Source organism: Scyliorhinus torazame, chromosome 3, assembly GCF_047496885.1.
Source record: "Scyliorhinus torazame isolate Kashiwa2021f chromosome 3, sScyTor2.1, whole genome shotgun sequence".
NCBI classification, from domain to species: domain Eukaryota; kingdom Metazoa; phylum Chordata; class Chondrichthyes; order Carcharhiniformes; family Scyliorhinidae; genus Scyliorhinus; species Scyliorhinus torazame.
In genome coordinates, this window is record NC_092709.1 from 308,219,591 (window position 1) to 308,243,617 (window position 24,027).

At 41.9% G+C, this 24,027-nt stretch overlaps 1 protein-coding gene across 3 annotated transcripts in view; it reads left to right on the plus strand.

The window, feature by feature from the left end:
• LOC140409230 (protein FAM53A-like) overlaps window positions 1-24,027 on the plus strand; it is a 148,503-nt gene that overhangs the window by 40,731 nt on the left and 83,745 nt on the right. For all 3 annotated transcript variants that reach the window (XM_072497535.1, XM_072497537.1, XM_072497538.1), the window contains exons 3-4: window positions 6,082-6,136; window positions 13,203-14,014. In XM_072497535.1, the coding sequence (XP_072353636.1) occupies window positions 6,082-6,136; window positions 13,203-14,014 (867 nt within the window). The remainder of the gene's footprint in view (window positions 1-6,081; window positions 6,137-13,202; window positions 14,015-24,027) is intronic.

Here is a 24,027-nt window from a genome sequence, read left to right on the forward strand (position 1 = left end):
TTAGCTTGCACCATGTATTTTGCCAGCGCTGCTGACGAGATTGGCTTTGTGAATCGCAAGCCTTAGCTTGTGAGCGTTATGCTCAAATGTGATCTGTCTTCATCGCCAGCAACCAAGATTCTCCATCTTCTCAGGACGACACAACACAGCCGCTTACCAAACAATGCAAGCATATTTAAAATCTCTTTTTGTGGATCCAGGTAACATGCAACCTCTGCACCCATGGTCCATTCAACAAAGTTTCAGGAAAATGCGAATTACCGACGTCTTTAATCCAGGGTTTTTAGTTACAATGACAAAGCTGGACCTTTCATGGCTAATGGTAATCTGGAACCTGAACAACTCCCACAATGCACTGTTTTATTCCCCAGAGATAAACTTTGGACCTCCAAGTTTTGAGCGGATGATGTGGAGGTCACTGTCATACCTTAATCCATCATCTCTCCTGAAGAAATCACACCAAGGTTTTACACTGCATTTGCCAATGTTGGGTGCTACACAGTATGCTGCAACCTTCACTCATGCAAGACTCAACCTTGCCCACTGGAAACTCATCACTACTAAGATGTGTCCAACTCCTTTTACCAGATTCACTGGAGCAATTTGCCATGAAGTATAGTGGAGTGCTCACACCCTACAGAGGTGCTCATGTATGCACTCTATCTGCCATGGACATGCCTGGATCTAAAACTGCCCTTGAGGCATTGACATGCCGTGTTCTAAGCGGCCTTCTCGAGGAAGCCATAATCATCAAACTTGCAGGTGATCTCTCCTGTGGTGGTAAGTGTCTTGATGAACTTTCACAATTGGCAACATGTACTACATGCTCTGTCACACGTGACCTGTGCCTGTCTGTTAAACTAACACCTGCCCTAAGATTTTTTCCTGGGATGGAATTGATGCCTGGGCGCCTTGCAGGCTAACCCATATTGTGGCCATCCTCTCTACCTGCTGTCCACTGAATGCCTTTGGCAAGAGATCTTTAATCGGAGCTTACATAATGCTTTTGAGAGTCCTTTTGTGCCTCATACACGGCCTCCTTGGGGACTGTTGCTGCTGGATTAGGAGGACGGATTACCATACGAGTTTACAAATGGCACAATCTGCTCTTTCATCAGTTAAAACCAACACCCTCCCTTGTCCAGAAAATCAATTCTGTGTGATTACAAACGGTGCTGTTTGGAAATATGGCATTGCATCCACCGTGTGTGTGACCTGTAGCAATGGACTCTAGCATGATGGTTTCATGTCCTTCAAATCATCTGGTTGCCCATTGTAGTTTCTAGTAAGCACTTCAGTCCATATATTGTGCACAGTCCATATATTGTGCAGTGTTCTTGCAGAGAGCAAACCAAGAGCTCTGTGAAACTGCTATTCTCACTTTTTAAGTTTAATTTATCCTGTTGCTTACTGAACTCTCATTTATTGTCTGCTTCCATAATAAGATGCACCATGATCTGTGAATGATGCCTGTTTTGCCTCCTATGTTTATTCATACATAGGATGTGAGTGTACGAATTGCCCTGTGGAAAGGCTGGAGGGTTTGTCGTCTGCTGGCCTCTATCCTGTAGTAATATAGCTGAGCGACTCATCTGGGTTTTGAGGATTTTGTTGAAATTTTGGGTCTTAAGTTAAGTGTCCTTAACAAACTGTTCTAACCTTTTTTTTAAAGCTTCATCCAATCTATCACAATTGTGTCTTTTAAAAAACATTTAGATAGTTACATGGGTAAGATGGGTATAGAGGGTTATGGGCCAAGTGCGGGCAACTGGGACTAGCTTAATGGTTAAAAACTGGGCGGCATGGACTGGTTGGGCCGAAGGGCCTGTTTCCATGCTGTAAACTTCTATGATTCTATGATCACTTTTTTGGAAGGAGTTCAACATTGGTTAATTTGGATAACTTTCTGTGCTCAACACCCAAAATCTTGGAAATGTGGAGCACATTCTTGCTCTTATTATACTGTAGAGCTAAGGTAACTAGTGTTCCCTCCTTCTGATGTCTTCAAACTGGCTGGTATTTCTCAACATTAAGTTGACCAAACTTGCCCAGCCCTGCATTTGTGAACAGCATTATGGAGATTTGGATTTCTCACGCTTTCCTCTAGTCTCATTGGCTTTAATATTCTACTAGCTCATCAGTTTAGAAGCAACACTGAGTTCCTAAAGAATTGTATCTCCTTCTAGTAAACAGGGTAACCTGTGTCAGAAATATTTTCTGCTGGAAATTGTTTATGGAGCTAGATATATTTTTTGCCCAAGAATTATTAGAGCTCGCACATTTCTCCTAAATAACTGGTCTTGAGTTTAGGGTGATTTGAATGGCTTTTAGGGCTAGATTATTTCTTAACAAAGAAATTGTTGGAAAATCTGACCCATCCTACTTTTAACTTGGCAGTCTGTCATGGGCAAGGGGTCGGTTAGCTCAGTTCACTGATCAGCTGGTTCACTATGCAGAGCAAGGCCAACATGGTTCAATTCCTGCACTGGCTAAGGTTATTCAGGACGGCCCGGCCTTCTCAAATTTGCCCCTCGCCTGAGGTGTGGTGATCCTCAGGTTAAATCACCACCAGTCAGCTCTCCCCTTCAAAGGGGCAAGCAGCCTATGGTCACCTGGGACTGTGGCGACTTTACTTACTCTTGAACAGCGGAGACTACAAAACAAAAGTGAAAAATCACCTAGAGCTGAACTGTGCTGTGTAATACATCTGCTTCAAGCTTAGTTTACACACTGGACTTTAGCAGTAGCCCTGGAAGTATTGAGACTGGCAAGAAATTAATTGGTTAATTAACATTCAGAAGCCAGCACAATTAGTGGGTATTTCTTTTTTTTAAAGTATGGTAAGGTAGAAAAGATGACCTGTGGATCAGTTAGTGTAGCCTCCCAACCCTCAATACTGCTTTCTGAGCTTGAGGAAGATTCTTATGTAGTCAGATTTTCATTTCCTCACAAGAAGAGAATATTTGCTCCTGTGCTGTGAATACTAACTGTGATATTGTAAATGCTTTAATGAGATGTCCGGTTTCAAAACTAGCAAATGATAATTCCCAAAATTGGGAATTAAACCTCAAAATAAAAACTTGCTTTTGGGTTTTCGTTGATTTGTTAACCAATTCCCTCTTGGTCTTGCCCAAGAATCATAAATGCATCAGATTGTGCCTTGGGATGTATTGAATTCATCAAAATTCAGAGTTCGCTAGCCTTCAAATCCTCTGGTTCCTCCCTTCAACTTTATAGTGGTGTCAGTGGAGGTGTGCTCTGAAGGGGTCTGATGACCGTTGGATCTCATTGTTCAAAGGATGGAATCTGGCTTCCTGCTTCCAGCTGAAGACTTGACTCTCGCAAGCTCCCTCCCTGCACATGTAAGGCTCAGGAGACCAAGCTGTTGGGAGTTCTGTCAATTATGGAATTACTACACATCTGTAGTCAAAGGCCCTCTGCTAATGTTGTCCTCTAGAGTTGAGCTGGAATCGGTCTTGCTGTGTGTCTGTGCTCAAGGGCATGGACTCATTAGAACGGAGAAGGATGAGGGGCGACTTGATAGAGGTTTATAAGATGATCAGGGGAATAGATAGAGTAGACAGTCAGAGACTTTTTCCCCGGGTGGAACAAACCATTACAAGGGGACATAAATTTAAGGTGAAAGGTGGAAGATATAGGAGGGATATCAGAGGTAGGTTCTTTACCCAGAGAGTAGTGGGGGCATGGAATGCACTGCCTGTGGAAGTAGTTGAGTCGGAAACATTAGGGACCTTCAAGCAGCTATTGGATAGGTACATGGATTACGGTTAAATGATATAGTGTAGATTTATTTGTTCTCAAGGGCAGCACGGTAGCATTGTGGATAGCACAATTGCTTCACAGCTCCAGGGTCCCAGGTTCGATTCCGGCTTGGGTCACTGACTGTGCGGAGTCTGCACGTCCTCCCCGTGTCTGCGTGGGTTTCCTCCGGGTGCTCCGGTTTCCTCCCACAATCCAAAGATGTGCAGGTTAGGTGAATTGGCCAATGATAAATTGCCCTTAATGTCCAAATTGACCTTGGTGTTGGGTGAAGGTGTTGAGTTTGGGTAGGGTGCTCTTTCCAAGAGCCGGTGCAGACTCAAAGGGCCGAATGGCCTCCTTCTGCACTGTAAATTCAATGATAATCTATGATTAATCTAGGACAAAGGTTCGGCACAACATCGTGGGCCGAAGGGCCTGTTCTGTGCTGTATTTTCTATGTTCTATGTTCTATGTTCTATGACTGGTAACCTAACTGGTTGAGTTTACCTAAATTTTAACCAAATGTTTGCATATATTTTGATACATTTGTACATTCTTGGATTTCCAAGTTGAAGGTGGGGATAGTTTGAGGTTTCCACCTTTCTCGTCTGGTGCATGTGATGAGTACGTTGCTTTAGTCTTTTCCCTGTAGTTCCATAATCTGACGAGTACCATGTACTATGTTTGATTGAGAAAATGGTGGATTCCTAATCCCTCTTGCAATTAAATGTTTTCCCTGAGGCTGATCAACTTTGGTCAAGGTAGATTCACAACCAGGCAATGCAAAAGCTGGCAGAGTCCCATGTGGTAAATGTATTTTTGTGCAGGAGAAGAAACAGGAGCTTGAGTGGCTCAAAACATTTGCTGTTGCAACTCCATATTCCATATTTTTCTTAAATCAAACAATTTTCCTCCCGCTTCTCCCCCCCCCCCCCCCCTCCCACAACCACCACACACCACCCAGAATAAAACTTTTTTAAAAATTTAGAGTAGCCAATTCTTTTTTTCCAATTAAGGGGCAATTTAATCAGGCCAATTCACCTACCTTGCACATCATTGGGTTGTGGGGGTGAGACCCACGCAGACACTGGGCGAATGTGAAAACTCCACACTGACAGTGACGCAGGGTCGGGATCGAACCTGGTACCTTGGCGCCGTGAGGTAGCAGTGCCACCATCAAAATAAAACTGTATTGGGAAAGCCTGGGCTTTGTGTAAGACTGTCTTCTGTTGGTGATTTTATACTGTGGTGGACAAATTAATAGTTTAAATGCTAAAGGTGGTTTGCTTTTGACACTTAACCAATTTTGCTGGGCGCTGGCTTTGAGCATATGGAGTCATGTTGAGTCAAAAGCTCTGACTCCTTCTCCACCCATACATTCCACCGAATTCTCATTCTGCTGGGTGGATTTTAATTTTCTGTGTTTAAGTTTTTACTCCGTCCAACAGGACAACTGATAACTGCATATGTGCTGTAGTAAAACTCCTATTACCTGTGTGCAAATAAAATAGTGAACTTCACAGAAACCTGTTTTTCCTATATCCCAAAACTGCAGTGATCTAATTCAGTTTGCAACATTTATGCATCTTGAGCAGTGTTGCTCAAGAATGTTTATTTAATCCCACACAGTATCTGTGCAAGAGGAAATCATTAAAACAATGCTTTTGAGCTCTGCCAGACTTTGCACACAAACAAAAATTGAAAATGTACTAAAATATTGTAATAAACGCGCAGACTTGCAAGCTTCCTATCAATTAGCTTCTGCTCAATTTATATTTGGGACGAGCCTTGACTACAAAATGGGTCGGAGATTAATTTTATGAATGCAGTTCATGTGCATGTTTCTTATGACTAACCATTGTTTAAAAAAACCTAGGCAGCAGTAAATTTATATTCCATGTTCCGCAGATAAGTCAAGCCTGTCTATAAGCAATCTTAACTATAAATTCAACAGGGTCGGTAATATCCAGGGAATATGGGAGCAACAGTTTTTATCGTTAACTTCTGATTTGTAGCCAGAAGGGATGAATCTTTGTAAATTGATCCCTGCTGAAGTGGTCACATCCAATATTGCATCTCTGATATAGAGACAAAGCTCCTGACTGGGATTCATTTGAATATTGTACACCATTCAGCTGTTCAAAACATAAAATACAGCTTTCAAGAAGGCTACTGGAGCATTATCTTGTGACAAACCTGAAACTGTACGGATAATTGCTGGCCCAGGTTTCCACTTTGTTGCAGTCTTTACCACCACTGACCTTTGCACCATTTTTGCTTCTATGGTGTTTAATTTATTTCTCTTTTGGTTGATTTCAGCACTCAACGGAGAAACTGAATGAAAGTGGCAGCTTGTTTCCATATGAAATTGATGGTAAGTTCTTTTACATTTTCTCCACAGCCGCCGACACGAGAGTAAAAATAGTGACAGATTTCCACCAAACGTTTTCGAAATGTGCAGCTCTTTGCAGTGGGAAGAACCAGAGCATAATACTTCCATAGGAACAGGAGTAGTCATTAAGCGGCCCCAGGGGACTTCCATCATTCAGTTTGACCCCGCGATACATGTCAAGTTTGCATGACCCCCTCCTCCTGTTCTCAATTTCTCTTCTTTCTTGTTACTCAACAAATATCTATCAACAACAGCGCATATTTTTATCGTAGTTTTAACAGTGTCAAAGCACTTCACAGAAGTGTAATCAGACAATAGTTGATACCGTGGCTGTGTTTTTAGGAGTGTCTGAGGAAAATGAGAACCAAGGAGGTTTAAAAAGAGAATTCCACAGCTTGGGCCCAAGAAGGCTGAAATCACTGCTGCCGATGGTGGCATACAGTTACACAATTTGTCCTAATTTAATTTAATTCTTTTAAGTTCTGGTATTATTGTCTGATCCTCTAAAGGCAATATATCTTTGCAGAATTCAATTTAGGGTCTGGCCAAGGTTTTGCACAACTCTTATCGAGCTTCAACCACTTTTGTATTCCAAAAGTTTTGAGATGAAGGCCAACATCTCATGAACATTTTTCATCATTTCATTTCAAAAGTAAAGCACTTCCATTTATTTGGAATCTTCCTGCTACCTCAGGATGTCCCTAAGCACTTTTCAAAAGTGCTTCATTGGTTGTTGTGTATTTATCTCCTTCATGTAGGAAGCGTGGCAGCAATTTGCTCACGGCAAGTTTCCCCAAAAAGCAATGTAATAATGACCTAACTTGTTTGTTATGTTAGTTGAGGGGAAAATATTGACCAGGACACAGGACTCCCCTGCTCCTCTTCAAACCCATGGGATCTTTAATAGAACAGGTGGGGCCTTTGTTATAAAGCAGGTAGGGCCTTTGTTTAATGTGTCGTCTAAAGAAAGTGCAGCGTTTCCTCAGTCTCGATTCTGAGGTAGAGTTTCAGCCTGGACCGGTGTTGAAGACCCACAGCTATCTGACATTGAAGTGAGATTGCTGCCAAGTGGTCCATAGCTGATGAGCACCTCAGTGATTTTTGTAAACAAGGCACCCAAATTTATCTTTCCTTTTGTAACTGCTAGCCTCTCAACACAAGAAAATATTCTGATTTGTCTTTCCCCATTCTGAAGTGAGTGACATTGAATTCCATAGGTTTGCTTTCTCACTTAGTGTATGTCCTTTTGCTACTTGCTTCTACCACCCAATTTGGTGTGCCTCATTTGCAAACTTTGATATGTACCTCTCTTCCTTCATCCAGTCCATTGATATATATGGTGAAAAGTTGGAGGCTCCCACCCTTGCAGTTACCTGGAGAACAAATATCACTTCATATCCCACCAATTGGAGAACAAACCCTTTATTCCTATTTGTCTGCTGCCTTCCAATGCAGCACCCACCCCATGTCACATGGTTTCCTCCAGTTCTGTGTACTTATATTGTTAATCTCTTCTGCCGAACCTTATCAGATGCCTTCTGGTAGTCCATAAGGGTAATCCCCAGACATTCCCCTTACCCACTATGCCGGTGACCTCTTCAAAAATTATAATCTAATTGAGTCAGACATGACCTCCCTTGACAAATCCATGCTGTGTCTCTTTGATAAGCTGACATGTATCCAAGTATTCGGTCACTCTGCCCTTGATAATTCAACACAGCTCTCCTGTGGAAAGCAAGTTTATTCATTTACTGTATTCTAGTTTGTAACTGAGAATCTTTCAAAAGGCTATGATATTTTATCCTGAGTAAGTGCACCCTTAAAGGGCACAATCATGAATTTGTGATGCAGAGGTTATTGAAAACTGATTTCAGTGAGCACTATTTTGCAGTGCTGAGTATATTTTCATAGCTATAACTTTAATACAGGTCGTTAGCCATATTTAGATATGAATAATTAAATTTCCTGTATGGTAGCATCACGATAGCACAGTGGTTAGCACTGTTGCTTCACAGCACCAGGGTCCCAGGTTTGGGTCACTGCCTGTGCGGAGTCTGCACGTTCTCCCCATGTCTGCGTGGGTTTCTTTCGGGTGCTGCAGTTTCCTCCCACAAGTCCGGAAAGGCATGCTTGTTGGGTGAATTGGACATTCTGAATTCTCCCTCAATGTATCCGAACAGGCGTCGGAATGTGGCAACCTGGGATTTTCACAGTAACTTCATTGCAGTGTTAATGTAAGCCTGCCTGTGATAATAAAGGTTATTATTACTCGCATCTGAATATTTACTCTGCGTGTTTTTTGTTTTCCTCGTGGATGAGTTTCCTGTTTGAAATGGGTTGTGAAGTTTTGGAATTAACATCCCTGGAGAGTTGTGGCAGCTCAGTTATTGGGTATATGCAAAGTCAGAGTTCGATAGGTGTTTGGCTATGGGATAATGCAGAAGGTGGAATTGAGGTAGAAAATCAGCAACGATTCTATTGAATTGCAGAGCAGTCACGAAGGGCAGAATGATATCTCATATTTGTGTATAAAATAGGCTGAGTAATATATTTAAAAAGTACTGTTGCAAAATTCTGCCTTAAAACGAGTGCTGTAAAGGATGCAGTAGAACCATTTTTTAAAGAAACTTTCAATGCTTCTCAAATTGACATGTTAAATTTTGGCCTCTTTAAAAATTCTCTAGCATTAGGAAATGGATTTTGAAAGCATCATAGGAGAGTTAGATTTTTGCCCTCCATTACTAAACTGTGTTGAAAATATTTGAAAATACAAGTACTTGACTTGCTGAATATGCAATTTTAAAGTTCATATTGCTTTGTACATAAATGCACATGTAAATTTATGTACTGAATACTTGTGTGTATGTATAACTGAATGGAAGTGAGTGATGAGGTAGTCAGAACTTAATTGTTTGAATACCCTCAATTTTCATCTGCAGGGTTAATTCCTGAGTATTTCATTTCTTAACCTTGTTCAGCTATATTAATGAAAATAATTCAATAACTTAAAAAAAACGATTCTTGCTATGCCTTCTGTAAACACTGATCGTAGCTTGGAATTTTATTCGCTACTTATGATTGCATTCTTCAATGTGGTATTGCACAAAATGAGCTCCAGGAGTGAAAATATATCCTTGGAATGTCGACTCACTCCTGGATTCACTAAGTCAAGTGCAAATTAGCATGGAGCTGTACAATGTTGTGAACAGTGCTATTCCAGTTATTTAAAAGCAAATTACTGCGGATGCTGGAATCTGAAACCAAAAATGCTGAACAATCTCAGCAGGTCTGACAGCATCTGTGGAGAGAGACTGGAGCCAACGTTTCAAATTTAGACAACTTTGTTATGTGGAGCTTGAACCTGTACTGCTACTGCTCTGTCTTGCTATTGCTCTCGCTCTCACAGTTTCATCTCCTAGCTGCCCTGCAGGATTGTTTGATAAGAATGTACTGGATTGTGTAAATAAAATTGCATGTGGATTGGCTGCACTGCATTCCGTTTTGGGTACTAAACCTCAAGGAAATATTGGCCTTGGATGTATATAGCTCATTCATCAGCATGATGTAGGGGCTTAAAACTCATTCCTATGTAATGGAAGGCAATATCCTATTTTGCTACTTTAGTGTGCAGCATGTTATTTGTTACAGTAATGGCCTAGAAACAGATAATGCATGCATGGAGCACACCATTGAAATTTGGAAAACTGAATTTGATAAACCTGGTAATCTGAGTTGACACTAGCAAGCAAATAGTGACCATCCCCTTCAAATTAGAGGATCTGATTTGAAGATTGTACTGGCCTGCACACTATTCCAATCCGTGTAATGAAGTCTTAATTTCCTAATTGTTGAGCAGGCAGGCCATGCAGGTGCAAAAACACCTTCCCAGTAAATGTGGTCTGCAAGCATTACCCACGTTCTGAGGAAATAATAAATAAATAAATAATAATTTGCAGTGTTGGGTTGGAAAGGTCACCGAACCAAGCCACTGCATTGATCATTTGTCAGCATATAATGCAGTGTCTGTTGTGAGAATAGTTAATTGGCTAATCTTCATAGTAAAGTTGATACAATTCTGTTGAATCTTGCTTTTTAGTGACCTGCTATTTAGGGTGTCAGTCAATGAATAGCTTCTTCCCACCTTGTCAGTGAGCGGTGGGAGCCAAAAGACAGATGGGCAAGAGTTTTCAGGTGAAGCTGAGGATTTAAAGTGAGGCAAGGATGGCAGGCAAGCAGAAATTATACTTTTCATTGGAAAAAAGTTTGGGACTTCATGATTACACTTTGTAATTATACTTCTGATATTTGAATTACTTTTTATGAGTAGTGAATCCGATCCAAGGAAATACCCAACTCTCAGCCATCTAATGTTTTCTTACTTTATGGCGAGTATCGAACTGCCACCTTGAATTGCTGCATTCAATGTCGCTGTCTGTCTGCTTGTTTGGTAGCATAGTAACGGTGTTACTAGATTAGTAATTTAGATGCCTGGACTAATGAGCCGGAGGCATGAGTTCATATCCCATCGGAATTTAAATTCAGTTAATTAAATAAATTCAGAGCACAGGTGCAGTGTGTCATAACTGGGAACATCAGCACAGAGTTTCTACTGGAGTTTGGACCCGGCTGGTCTTCGGTTTGGGGCAGTCACGTTGAGCAGGTCAGGCCAAGGGTTACTCGTTGTGCAGAAAAAGATCTGTGCAGAAAGACAGTATGCCATTGTACTGCCCATCAGGCATTGTTTTACTTATCGAACAATAATACAAATTTATGCGTGGCAGCTTTTTAAAAAAAAAAAAACATCTCTTGTTTTTCAGACATTGGAGATTTTGGGGTAGCTGGATTTGAAAACCAGTGTTTTTTCTGTTGTTAAAGACCATCTGGTCCACTAATGTCCATTCTTGTTTTGGCTTCTATGTAATACCTAGCTTACGGTAATGTGGCTGACTCTTAGTGTGGCTGCCATCTGAAATGGTGTAGCGAGCCACTTGGTTATAACAAATTGTTATGAGTCAGCAAATAAACTGCACACAGAGGTTTAGAACAGTAGTTCTAGGATATTTGAGATGGGATATAAATGCAGGCCATGCCATTGAGGTCTGTACCCCCCAAATGAATAATTAAAACAAGTTCAATGCTCAATGAGTTGGGAATTTCCTCTGATCTGCTGTTGGTTGAAATGATAATTTCAAAAAGTGGTCTAAATGATACATCTAGCCAGATTTCACCTATTGTCACAATTTGTGCAGTACTGCTTTACAGAATATTTTATAAATAGGGGGTGGGGAGGGGAGTGACCCAGAGTCAAAACCATCACAAAGGAAGGTGGTTGTTGGAGGCCAATCATCACCGTTCCAGGGCATCACTGCAGGAGTTCCTCAGGGTACTGCCTAGGCTCAACCATCTTCAGCTACTCCTCTCTGACCTTCCCTCCATCAAGGTCAGAAATGGGGATGTTTGCCGATGATTAGGTTTAGCACCATTTAGCATGTCCAAATCATGCAACAAGATCTGGGCAATAACCAGGCTTGCGCTGACGGCAAGTAGCATTTGTGCTGCGCAAGTGCCAGCAATGACTATCTCCAACAAGAGAGGATCGACCCATTGCCCGTGACATTCAATGACATTATTGCTGAATCCCCCACCATCAACATCGTACGAGCTAACTTTGACCAGAACTGGACTGGCCATATAAACAGTGGCTACAAAAGCAGGTAAAAGGCTAGGAATCCTTCAGTGAATATCGCACCACCTGACTCTCCAATGCCTGTCCCATCACCCACTTGGATGAAAGCAGCTCCAACAACACTCGAGGTTTGATACCATCCAGGTCAAAAACCTGCTTTATGAACACTCCCTCCACCATCAACGTGCAGTGGCAGCAATGTGCACCATTTACAAGATGCACCAAGGCACTTTGGACAGCACCTTCCCAACCCACGACCATTACCATCTAGAAGGACAAGGACCGTGAGCACCACCACTTGGAAGTTCCTCTCCAAACCATTCACCATCCTGACATGGAAATATATCTCCATTCCTTCACTGTCACTGGGTCAAATTCCTGGAACTTGTTCCCGAACAGCACTGTGGGTGTACCTGCACTACATGGACTGCAGCGATTCAAGGAGGCAGCTCACCGCCACCTTCTCGAGGGCAGTTAAGGGTGGGCAGTAAATGTTGGCTTAGCCAGTGATGCCTACATCCGAGGAATGAATTTACAAAAATTCTCTCATGCAAATGTACTTTTAGACATTTTATAAAGTCTGTTCCAGTTGGATTCCATTTCTGTCCTCTGTTCAAAATTTGAAGTTCTGTTGATGTATTTTTGGGAAAAGTGTAAACTGCAAACATTTTTCTTATGCTAAATTAGGGTACATTGCCTTGTATCGTGGCCAGATGAAATAGATAAATGTTATCTTGAAGTTCATCAGAGAAAGTTGCAATTTGCTGTTTATAATTTTAATTAGTCATCAAATACCACTGATCAGCTCCGAGCAGCCCAAAATCTTGTCACAATTCTTTAAGCACTCGCCAAATCTTGTCTTTTTGTTCCTGACATTCTTGTAATTGTATCCTTGATTCCAGTATGGTCTTTCCATTGTACTAATTTGAATGCTGAATACTTTTGACTATCTTGAAGTATAAGTAGTTGATGTATTCCACCCCTGAGGCCTAACCTAACTGAGAGCTTGCCTGTATTGGTTTGCATTTCAAAATAGGTTGCGAGGGATATTTTTCATTGCACAAGCGTACATGTGACCATAATTAAGATAAAGATTATTATAAAGCAAAATGCTTTAGCTGAAAGCATTTTCAGGCGCTTCCTAATTTTTTAAGATGTAAAAATTGACTTATTCAAATAGCCTTGTTGTTCTGAAGTTTTAGTACTTCATTGTGTAATAGAATATGGTGGCATGAGGCCATTTGTTCATTAGTGTTGCCTGTACGAATGGTTTAAAATAATTTTATGGATATTTTAATCCTCTATCCCGTTGATCTGGAAACAGGAGAATTTGTTGACTGTGCTTCACTTTTCTCTTAACAGAAGAAAGTCCGTGGACACTTGTAAACAGGACTTGTCCGACTAAAGCAGAGACGAACCGCAATGTGGCTTTTCCTTTTTCAACGTGCACGTTTAACCATGGCCTAGCTGACCACATTGGGTTACAGTGGCAGATCAACACAAATAAAACATCCGTCTCCGGCTGGATCAGTGAGTTGAATCTCAATGAGAACTCGAGCACTCCCTTGGCCCCCCCCACAAAACGACATTGCAGGTCTCTTTCAGAGCCTGATGAATTGTCCCGGTGCCGGTCTCCATGGAAACCCTGCAGTTCCAAGGTCTGGACTCCTGTGTCAAAGCGGCGGTGCAACAGTGGTGGCAGTGCAACCTTGCAGCGCTGCAACAGCCATGGAAGTGCCACACTGCAGAGAAGTACAAGCATCAATCTGCTCCAACATACCAGTAAACATACATTATCGCTCAACAACAGTATATTTAATATCACCAGCTTCAATACTTCACCAGTACCAAGGCCCTCATCTGCCAGCAGTGGATTTGTAGACAGTAGTGAGGGAAGCACATCAAGTGTCCGTTGGAACTCTGCTGGACAGTTTGATTTTAACCCAAGGCGGCGGCTGTCACTTTCACAGGAGCACATTACAGAGACGTCGAATCTCTTGCCTTCAGCAAACAGCACTCCCACCTCCACCCCAGAGCTGAGCCGTCGACAGGGGTTGCTGCGATGCCGCTCACAACCTTGCGTGCTGAATGAAAGGAAATGTGGGCTGAAGCGCCGGCGGGAGGAAGACGTCAGGTGGACACGACCCTCTTTGGACTTCCTGAAGATGACCAGGGTAAGTTAGAGAAAGTTTCTTAATTTCTGAAAAATTTGGTAAATGCTACTATTTGTGGTTTAGCATGAAAAGGACCAGGAATAATTCCGATACAGGGGCTATGGAAGATAGTAAGGACAGCATATTTTAATTTTCACTATCTTTTAAAAGTATAAAGATGGCCAGTCAAAAGTATGTTTGTTTTAATACTTGAGGTCACTTTTTCTCAGGTAATTTTAGATCTGAGCCTTTCCATCAGGGCCCATTTTAACAACGACTTTACAAAGATTCAAACTTGATTTTTTTTTTCAGGTTTGGGCACCAAAGAGATGAACTTTATTTGTGATGTTATTTCTAAATTCACAGATGACATGATAAAGATAAAGTGCAGAATTTACAAGCTAATAAAGCAGGGAAATTAGCACAGGAATCACGTGTCATGGGGCTCGATAGACTTTAACCATTCAGCCACTTGGATAAGCGTTATACAATTCAGAAAGTCCCCCGGTAGACCAGGAAATGAGCAATTGTTCAGCAGAAAATCCACTCCACTTACACACCACTGGGTTTCTAGGTGTGGTCATTTGCCCTACACCTTGCCATTCTCGGTCAGAGCCTGTGCCAGAGAATGCCCTATCAGGCTGGGTGATGAGGAAGGAGTTCCTCTCAGATGCAAATGGTTCTTGCATTTTATTCATTGTAATGAGACCACACTCACCATGGAGATGATTTGTAGCATAGTCCAGATTGGTCGTCTCCTGTGAGCAAGGCGTAATCCTGTCCTCTTCCATATATCTTTGAAAGGTGGTAGTTTTGGTATCTCCACCATTTTCTCTAGCAGGCTCTTTGTTGTAATATCCTGCCTGGCTGATGAGGAGACTATGTATTTGAGAGGACTGATCGACAATGAGTTTGTTTGTCTCTTAAGCCCTGTTATTATTTGCATTATTTAATTTAAATCGTGCTAGTAATTTTGCGTGGGACATCATTGAACCACATTGTGCATTATTCTCCAACTGATTAGCAAAGAGCTGCAGTTAAAACTGCTCAATATTTGCATGTTAGCTCCTCAAATTGAGCTTGCATGCTTTTTGGGAGGAATTTCTAATTTTAAAGTAACACAAATTTACTAGTAGTCCATAGCTGGGATAATTTTCAACATTTGGGGAAGGAACAAAACTATGGTTGGACCATTGCATCGACATATTGAATGTTAAGCATATAAAATTATCTTATCCTAGCCTGATTTTTGACATTCTTGAAGTAGCTGTACGCATTTCTACCTCACCTTGTGTGGTATTTTACTCAACCATATTAATTTTCAGGTCTCCTTGTTCGTCCCACTTTAGTTTTTTTTAGTTGCTAAATTACATCCGATTTGGCTGCCCTCATAATTGGGGAGCAATGCTAAGTTTAATCCGCCCAGTTATCACCTTTTTTCAAGCTGGGTGAGTGCATGAGGGGGAAAGCATAGTTAGCTGAAATAGTGAGAAAATAGCAGGAGATACAGAAGTCTGAGAACACGCATTAACTTACTCAAAAACAGCTTCTTCTCTGCTGTTACCAGACTCTTAAATGACCCTCTTATGGACTGACCTCAATAACACTACACCCCTGTATGCTTCATCCGATGCCTGTGCTTATGTAGTTACATTGTATACCTTGTGTTGCCCTATTATGTATTTTCTTCTATTCCCTTTTCTTCCCATGTACTTAATGATCTGTTGAGCTGCTCGCAGAAAAATACTTTTCACTGTACCTCTGTACACGTGACAATAAACAAATCCAATCCAATGCAATCCATATGGAGCATGACAATGACAAGTTGGCTATTCTTGTTGAGTAGTTAATGTGTTGGATTGTCTACAACTACGGTGATCAGATTCCTTTTTAAGTTGTATACAGACTATCTATTAGCCAATATTTCTATCTACATCCTTTTCAAGAGCACCTGAAAATCCCATGCCAACTGATGCCTGTAGGTACACTGTAACCTCCAGTCCGAAATGCTTGGGAGCAAGGCACTTCTGGATTATAGAATGACTTTGGAATGCCTAACCGCAAGTGTGCGAACAAGATACAAATATGCACCTGAGACGTGCAACATGCCAAAACTAGTATAAAAGCAAGTCACTACAGATGCTGGAATCGGAGATAAAAACCCCCAGAAAATACTGGACAATCTCAGCAGGCCTAACAGCATCTGGAGAGAGAAGGAAGCCAACATTTCGTGTCTAGATAACTTTAGCCCCCTTCTCGCCACGGATGCTGTCTGACCTTCTCGTTTGGTGCCGAAACTAGAGTTAGGCCACCAAGTGTGCTTTTGAAAACCCGTTCATAAAAAATATGGGCTGATGCACAGAGGCCCAGAATTAAAATGTGCCTGTTTGTTATGGCTTGTATACTATGCATTGGGGTGTACATTTGAAAACACGCAGTTATCCCTAATCTATACCCAGTGCTTCCCAAACTGTTTTCCAATGTGATCCCATTTTCTCAGGCATGCGCACACACCCTCTCCCCTCCCCACTCTGGTCTAATTGGCAGAGCCTGCAAAGCAGAAATGCCAGCCTAGGGTAAGGAACCTGTGCGACAGGCGAAGCAAAGTATGAAGTCTCGACTCCGCTTTTTGGCTCAGCTGCTTGACCACGCAGTTCCTCCCACGCTCCGGATGCAACAGTCAGTGACTGAGTTGTGCTTGCAGAGAGAGATAGGAAGTGACCCCCAAACCCATCCCTGTGACTCTGTAGCTGAAAAAGATTCTGGGCAACTGGTGGTGTTGGATTTTTCGACAGGGGCGATTGTTTTTACTAAAGTACTTTATTTGTGGTATTTTAGGAAAAATATTGCTGCAGTTTGTGTAAATGAACGGCTTAAGTTGAGTGCCTGTCGTCACCTAGTGAGCAGAACAGTGATGTACCAAATCTTATCCATTTCCATGCAGGGGGGGCGGGGGGGGGGGGGGGGCACTAACCACGGGGGCCACGAATTGTGGATTTTTAACCATATTGCAGATAAATGCTAGTTCTCAGGGCCAAATATTACTTGCCTTAAATGGATAACTTTCGTGCAATTGAAAATTGATCTACAAAATGGTAAACCTGGACATGCTGTAGGGAATGTTACATTTTATCTGATCTTTTCACTTAGTGCTTGTTGTAGGTCATAGGTTGCTAGCTATGTCCTTGCCTAAAATTATTCTTCGTCCTCACTCTTATCCAAGCTAATGGACATTATTCTGTGTCAAATGAGTCCACAACCCAGGTAAAAATCTAATAACTGAATGCTGGAGATCTGAAAAAGCAAAATGCTGGAAATAGACAGCAGGCCAGGGTATATCAAAGTGGGTCGTGACCCGTGGGTGGGTGTCAGAAGGGTCATGGGAGTGCAGGGTCACAAAAAGGGTGAATGGCAAGGACCAGATGAAAGAGGGCAGACAAAGAACAGAGAATGTAATTTGAAGTTTAGGCAAGACATTAGAGAATAGATTGAGTGAGGCTGATGCGGGCTACAGAGGGAAGTAGATGTACCTTATGGTAATCCTCAGTAAAGTCACATTGCTAATTGCCCCGATTACAGAAATGGTACCGGAGAGCGTGGCAGTAAGTAATGTATTTGAAGGTGCGACTATTGCTGTTCAGAAAGGAGCAGTTGGGAGAGTTGCTACCATTGCTGGTGGGTCAAAGCTGCTCATGTTTGGGTTAAAATCATCCATTACATTGGTTCTGCTAATGCCTCATTGAGATAATCCATCTTGCTTGTGGTCGGGTGGAATAAATCCAGGTGATTAGAAAATGAATTAACTTCCGCTCTAGTCTCATTTATAATCTTCCTGAGTTCCCTAGACTAACTGTAATCTCCCAGAGTCTCTGAAATTCAGGAGTAGTTTCTCTGGATTGGAAAATTGCACATGTCACTCGACTTTTTAAGAAGGGGGAAACCAGGCAATTACAGATGAGTTAGCCTAACATCTGTGGTGGGGAAATAGTTGGAGTCTATAATCAAGGATAGGGTAACTGAACACCGTGAAAAATGTGATCAATCAGAGTCCGTATGGATTTGTGAAGGGAAGGCCAGGCCTGACCAATTTTCTTGAATTTTTTGAAGAGATGACTATGGTAATGGACAGGAAAATGTCTATGGAAGTCACTTGTACGATCTTCCAGAAAGCAATTGCTAAAGTTCCACGTTAACGAAAGTGGAAGTCCGCGGAGTTGAGGTTAGGAAATTGATTGAGTGGCAGGCGACAGTGTGGGGAAAATGGGTAATTACGCTAGTTGGAGGGAAGATGACTAGTGGTGCCCCAGAGGGATCTGTTTTGGGATCTCAATTATTCTCACTATTCATTAATGACTTGGATAATGGCACAGAAAGGCATATATCCAAACTTACGGATGATGCAAAGTTAGGTGGCATTGTAGGCAGTCCAGATGATGACAGAGAATCGGAGAGGATCACAGAATCACAAAATTAAATACAGTGCAGAAGAGGCCCTTCGGCCCATCGAGTCTGCACCGACACATGAAAAGCACCTGACCTGCCGACCTAATCCCCTTTACCAGCACTTGGCCCATAACCTTGAATGTTATGACGTGCCAAGAGCTCATCTAGGTACTCTTTTTAAAGGATGAGGCTACCACCTCATCCTGCAAGGAGATATTGACAGACTAGGTGAATGGGCAAAATTATGGCGGTTGGAATTTAATGTAAGCAAGTGTGAGGTTATCCATTTTGGACTAAAGAATAGAGCAGTGTACTTTCTAGATTGAAAGGTTAGGTGCAGTGGGTGTCCAAAGCGACTTGGCGGTTCAGGTGCATAGATCCTTAAAATGTCGGGAACAAGGGCAAAAAAAATCATCAAAAAGGCTACTGGAATGCTAGCCTTTATACCTTGAGGTTTGGAATATAAAGACACGGGTTGTGCTGCATCTGGATAAAACCGTGGTTAGAGCCCATTTGGCATACTGTAAGCAGTTCTGGGCACCACACCTTGGGACGGAAATTTTAACCTTGGAAGGAGTGCAATGTAGGTTTACAAAAATAACACTTGGATTACAGGGTTGAGTTACGAGGAGAGATTACTCCAATTGAACGGATCTTCACAAGAATTTAGAAGGTTAAGGGATGATCTGATCGAAGTATTCAAGATATTAACAGGGAAAACAAGGGTAGATAAAGATGAATTATTTCCTCTGGTTTAAGATTCAAAAACGATAGGACCTAGTCTAAAAATTAGTGTTAGCCTAGTTCAGGAGAGATGTTAGGAATAACTTCACTCAAAGGGTGATGGAGGTTTAGATCTCTATCCCACAGAGTTGAAGCTAGATCAGTTAATTTTTAAATCTGAGATAGTTTTTTGTTTAGCAAAGATATCAAGGGATATGGGTCAAAGGCAGGTATATGGAGTTAGGCCTCAAATCAGCCATGACCTGATTGATTGGTGGGACAGGCTCAAGAGGCTGAATGGCCTACTCCTGTTCCAATATTCCTATTTTCAGGTGGCAGATATTGTTCAGTGGTCTTCTGTGATATTCCAAAGCCAAGACATAAGAGATCCAACACAGTCATGCAAACGTGCACCAGCTCCATTTTTTGACACAATCCTGTTCAGAGCACAGGAAGTATAATGGTACCAGCATTGATGCATTTTATTCAAATGACTGTTTTGTATGACTTCTGTGTGGTGTGTGGTTGGATGTTTTTCTTACTACACCAACTTATTACACAGGATATTGGAACAATAACTGCATGCACTACTACCGTGCTGCTTTATATTCAGATCCTGGTCCCTTACCACTCAGATAATTGCCTTCAACACCATTATCCTGACAAGACTAATAACTAAACTCTGCAATCTTGGACTGCCACTCCCTGTGCAGCTGGACCCTTGACCTCCTCACTAACCGACTGCAATCTGTCAGGATAGGCAACAGCACCTCCTCCACATTAGTACTCAACACTGTGATCCCTCAAGGATGTGCTCAGTCCTCTACTGTACTCCCTATTCACACAGGATTGTGTGTCAAGATTTAACTCCAACTCAATACGACTCTGGTGGGCCGTATCTCAAACAATAACTAATCAGACTCCAGGAGGGTGATAAATCACTTGGTTGCATGGTGTACTGAAAACAACCTCTCTAAATGTCGGAAAGACCAAGGAACTGATCATCGACTTCAGGAAGCGAAGCACGATACACATTCCTGTCTGCATCAATGGTTCCGAAGTGGAGATGGTCGATAGCTTTAAGTTCCTGGGGGTCACCATCACCAACGGTCTGTCCTGGTCCACACACATTGATGCAACAGTCAAGAACGCACAACAACCTCTCTACTTTCTACAGAAGCTAAAAAAGATTTGGCATGTCTGCATCGACTCTCTGAGACGTCGACAGATGTGCGATAGAGAGCATTTTATCTGGCTGCATCACGGCCTGGTATGGCAACTGCTCGGTCCACAATCGCAAGAAACTGCAGAGTGTGTGAACTCCGCCCAATGCATCTCACAGGCTTGCCACCCCCACATTGATTCTGTATACACCTCCTGTTACCTCAGGAAGGCAGACGGCATTATCAGAGACCCCTCCCATCCAGGCATTGCCTTCTTCCACACCCTTCCATCAGGCAGAAGGTACAGAAGTCTGAAGACCCGCACATCCAGACATAGGAACAGCTTCGTCCCCACAGCTACAAGACTCAACGACTCTCCCTCGGACTGATCTGTTTCCTGTAAGAACACTATTCACGACACCCTATGCTGCTCTTGCTCATGTATTTGCTTTATTTGGCCCCTTGTTCCGCACTGTAAACAATAACGGTTTGTCGATGTACCATTGTCAATGTTCTCTGTTGATTATTCTTTTTGTCTACTATGTATGCACTGTGTACTTTTCTTCGGCTGCAGAAAAATACTTTTCACTATACTTCGGTACATGTGACAAATCAAATCAGTCAGTCAATCAATTAATCAGCACCAGGATCCCGGGTTCAATTCCCTCTTGGGTCACTATCTTTGTGAAGTCTGCAAGTTCTCCCCGTGTCTGTGTGGGTTTCCTCCGGGTGCTCCGGTTTCCTCCCACAAATCCCAAAAGACGTGCTGTTAGGTAATTTGGACATTCTGTATTTTCCCTCTTGTGTACCCGAACAAGTGCCGGAATGTGGCAACTAGGGGATTTTCACAGTAACTTCATTGCAGTGTAAATGTAAGCCTACTTGGGACACTAATAAATATTATTATTATATCCTGCATCCTGAGAGCATTAGTAGTGTTTCCATGTATTTTATCATTTTTAAAAATTGGAATGTTTTATTATGTGAAATCTAGTTTTTCAGTGTTGGCTTCTGTTTGTCCTTCCTGTTGGTTAGTCAGTGCCCAGCTGGGCATGTGTGGAAGAAATGCATTGTCTTGTCAATTTACTGTTTCTATAAAGCCAACGTACGCTCCTAATATTTTTGACTATGAAATTGGGAGCTGGAGATGATTTTCAACATTTTACTGGTATTTGTGAAGGGGTAGTCTCTTCAGAGGAAGAAACATATTTCTGCAGAGTCCAATTTATGATTTTAAAAACTAAAGATTTCTTGAGGGAAATACAATCCTGTGTATTTGTTTATTTTTTTTAAGTTGGCACCCAGTGACTCATTGGGACTTTAAAGGTAAGCGAACGTGGCGTGTGGGTCAGCTGGCTGGTTGGCAAAAGTGGGCCCAGTGGAAAAGAAGTTTGAAAAGCACTGGGCTGGGCTGTACCTGTGGAGAGAGAATTTGACATTTCAGATCAATAGCTTTTAACATGAATGGGAAAAGTTAGATTTGTAACGGGTTTTGAGCAAATGAAAGGGTGGAGTGTGGAAAAGAACAACAGGCCTGTGATGGGGTGGAAGGCAGGAGAGATTCGATGACCGAAGAATTGATGGGGCAGTGCCAAAGGGAATGATAATGGGATGAGTAAAGAAACAATGTGTTTGGTGGGGTGCGAATGGCAGACTGAAGAACAGATGCCATTGGAAAGCAACAATGAGGAGGAAAAAGAGACGAAAATGGAAACAAAATGGATGGTGGGCGGGGGGCAGAGGAGACCAGGTTTGGGGGCTGAGATCACAGCCTGAATATAGGTGCTGTAACTTGGGACATGTGTTGTGCTGTATTTCTGTATTGATTCCTGAGTTCCATTGCATTTGAGTAGAAATAATTTTACTTCTGTGCTGAAATCTGCATTATAACCTTGCATTCAATTTATCAGTTCTGGCTGACCTCTGCGCTTTAAATATTGGCACAATGTTGATTCTTTTTTTTTTTTTTTTTTTGAATCGTATTCTGCTGTGTTAGTCTATTTTTACTGCCGCAGCAACCTTGCTAGACTTTTTGTAAGAATTACTCGGATACAGTTTAAAAAGTAACTGCTGGTTTCCATTATTATAACTGCTAAAACATTACTTGAGCCACAATTGCTTAAAGAGCAAGGTTAAACAGCAACAACAGGTGACTCACCCAACATCAAAGTATAATTATTGAAGCAATTATTTCTATCTTTACCCAGTGATTGTAGCTTTAATTTGGAGACTTTCAGGGTTGAGGAGAGCAGAGAATGCATGCATCATTAACACTTGGGATCGCTCTATCATTCAAGCTCCGTTACAGAGTAAGATTTTGAGTTGGAGAGGTGTATGCATACGTTGCAGGAATATTAAAACAGCTCTCCCAAGAAATTGGTTTTCCACTGACTAACTGCCAGAATATATCTTGGCTCAATGCTGAACTAAACAGGGCTTGCTGTTGGGATTCAAAGAGCAGCTGCTTTACAGTGTGTCTCCCTAATTTTTATTTGGGGGGAAAAAGGGATTTCAGTTGCCAGAAGTTAGTCAAGCAGCTGTGCAGGATGGATGTAAATAGGCAAATCTTTGGTGTGAAAAGACTTACTTGTCTGGAATCCATTGATTTGGGGGATAGCCATACTCTGGTAAGGATTAATGTTCTTATCCTGACAAAGGCTTCTTTGGTTTTTATATCCTGTTTCTCTCCCTTCCTCCAAGTTGTACACAATTTCTTTACTGAGCAGTGAAATTGGATAATCTCCAGGCATCTCCTTGTGCTGCTTTCTACACAGTAACTGGAAGCTGTGCACAGTATGACTTGACTTTTCTTCTCCCCCTTCCCCCCCCCCCCCCCCCCCCCAATAAAAAAACCTAAATCGCACATTGAGTCTTCAATTGCATGCATTTGTGAACATGAAATTTCATCGTGATGCTGGGCTCTGAAGTTACAAAATATGGATCATTTTTTCTGGTCTAAAAGGTGCTTGCTTTAGATGTTCAGAAGATTTGGGATGTCCAAGTTGCAGGAAGTTTTGAGGATGCTGTCGATTTCACTAAATTGAGATTGCAATGAGAATGTGGGGAGAGCAAGCCTGAAAGGCATTGTTTATATCAAATCTATTTAAAAAAACACACTCCCTCGATTTCAATGACGGCAAGGCTGCATTGATTTCCTTTCCAAATTATAGGTGATGGCCATTATCCTTGGCTGCAGTCTTGGTGTTGGATATTGATCTAGTTCAGTATTCTGTGTGACTTATTGTTGTTCCCACAACATTGCAACTCTCTCCCCATGGCAGAGGTTGAGGGGAGGAAGAACAATTGAATTAACCTTGATGAATTGCTACAAACCCAGCACTAATAACAGTATTCATATTAGTCATAGTGATGGAGAAAGTGAATATAAAGCCCAGTGGCACAGATACAGATTAGTCAAGTTGCTCTTTCATGCATGTTGTTGGACACATGACTGCTGTTTCTGCTGGATATGTCTCGATGAAGTGTGAATATTCCATCGCATTCCTGACTATGTTGATGGAGGCTTTAGGAGGCAAGAGATTAATTGCTTGTCCCAAAATACCAAGTGACTGGCTCTTGTAGCCATATTGTTGATATCTTTGTTGTATTTAAGCTTCTGGTCAATGATGAGTATTTCCAGTTCTGTATATACCTCTGAATATTGACGGTGGGGGTGGTGCTGTTAAAGAGATGACTGTGCTTGTC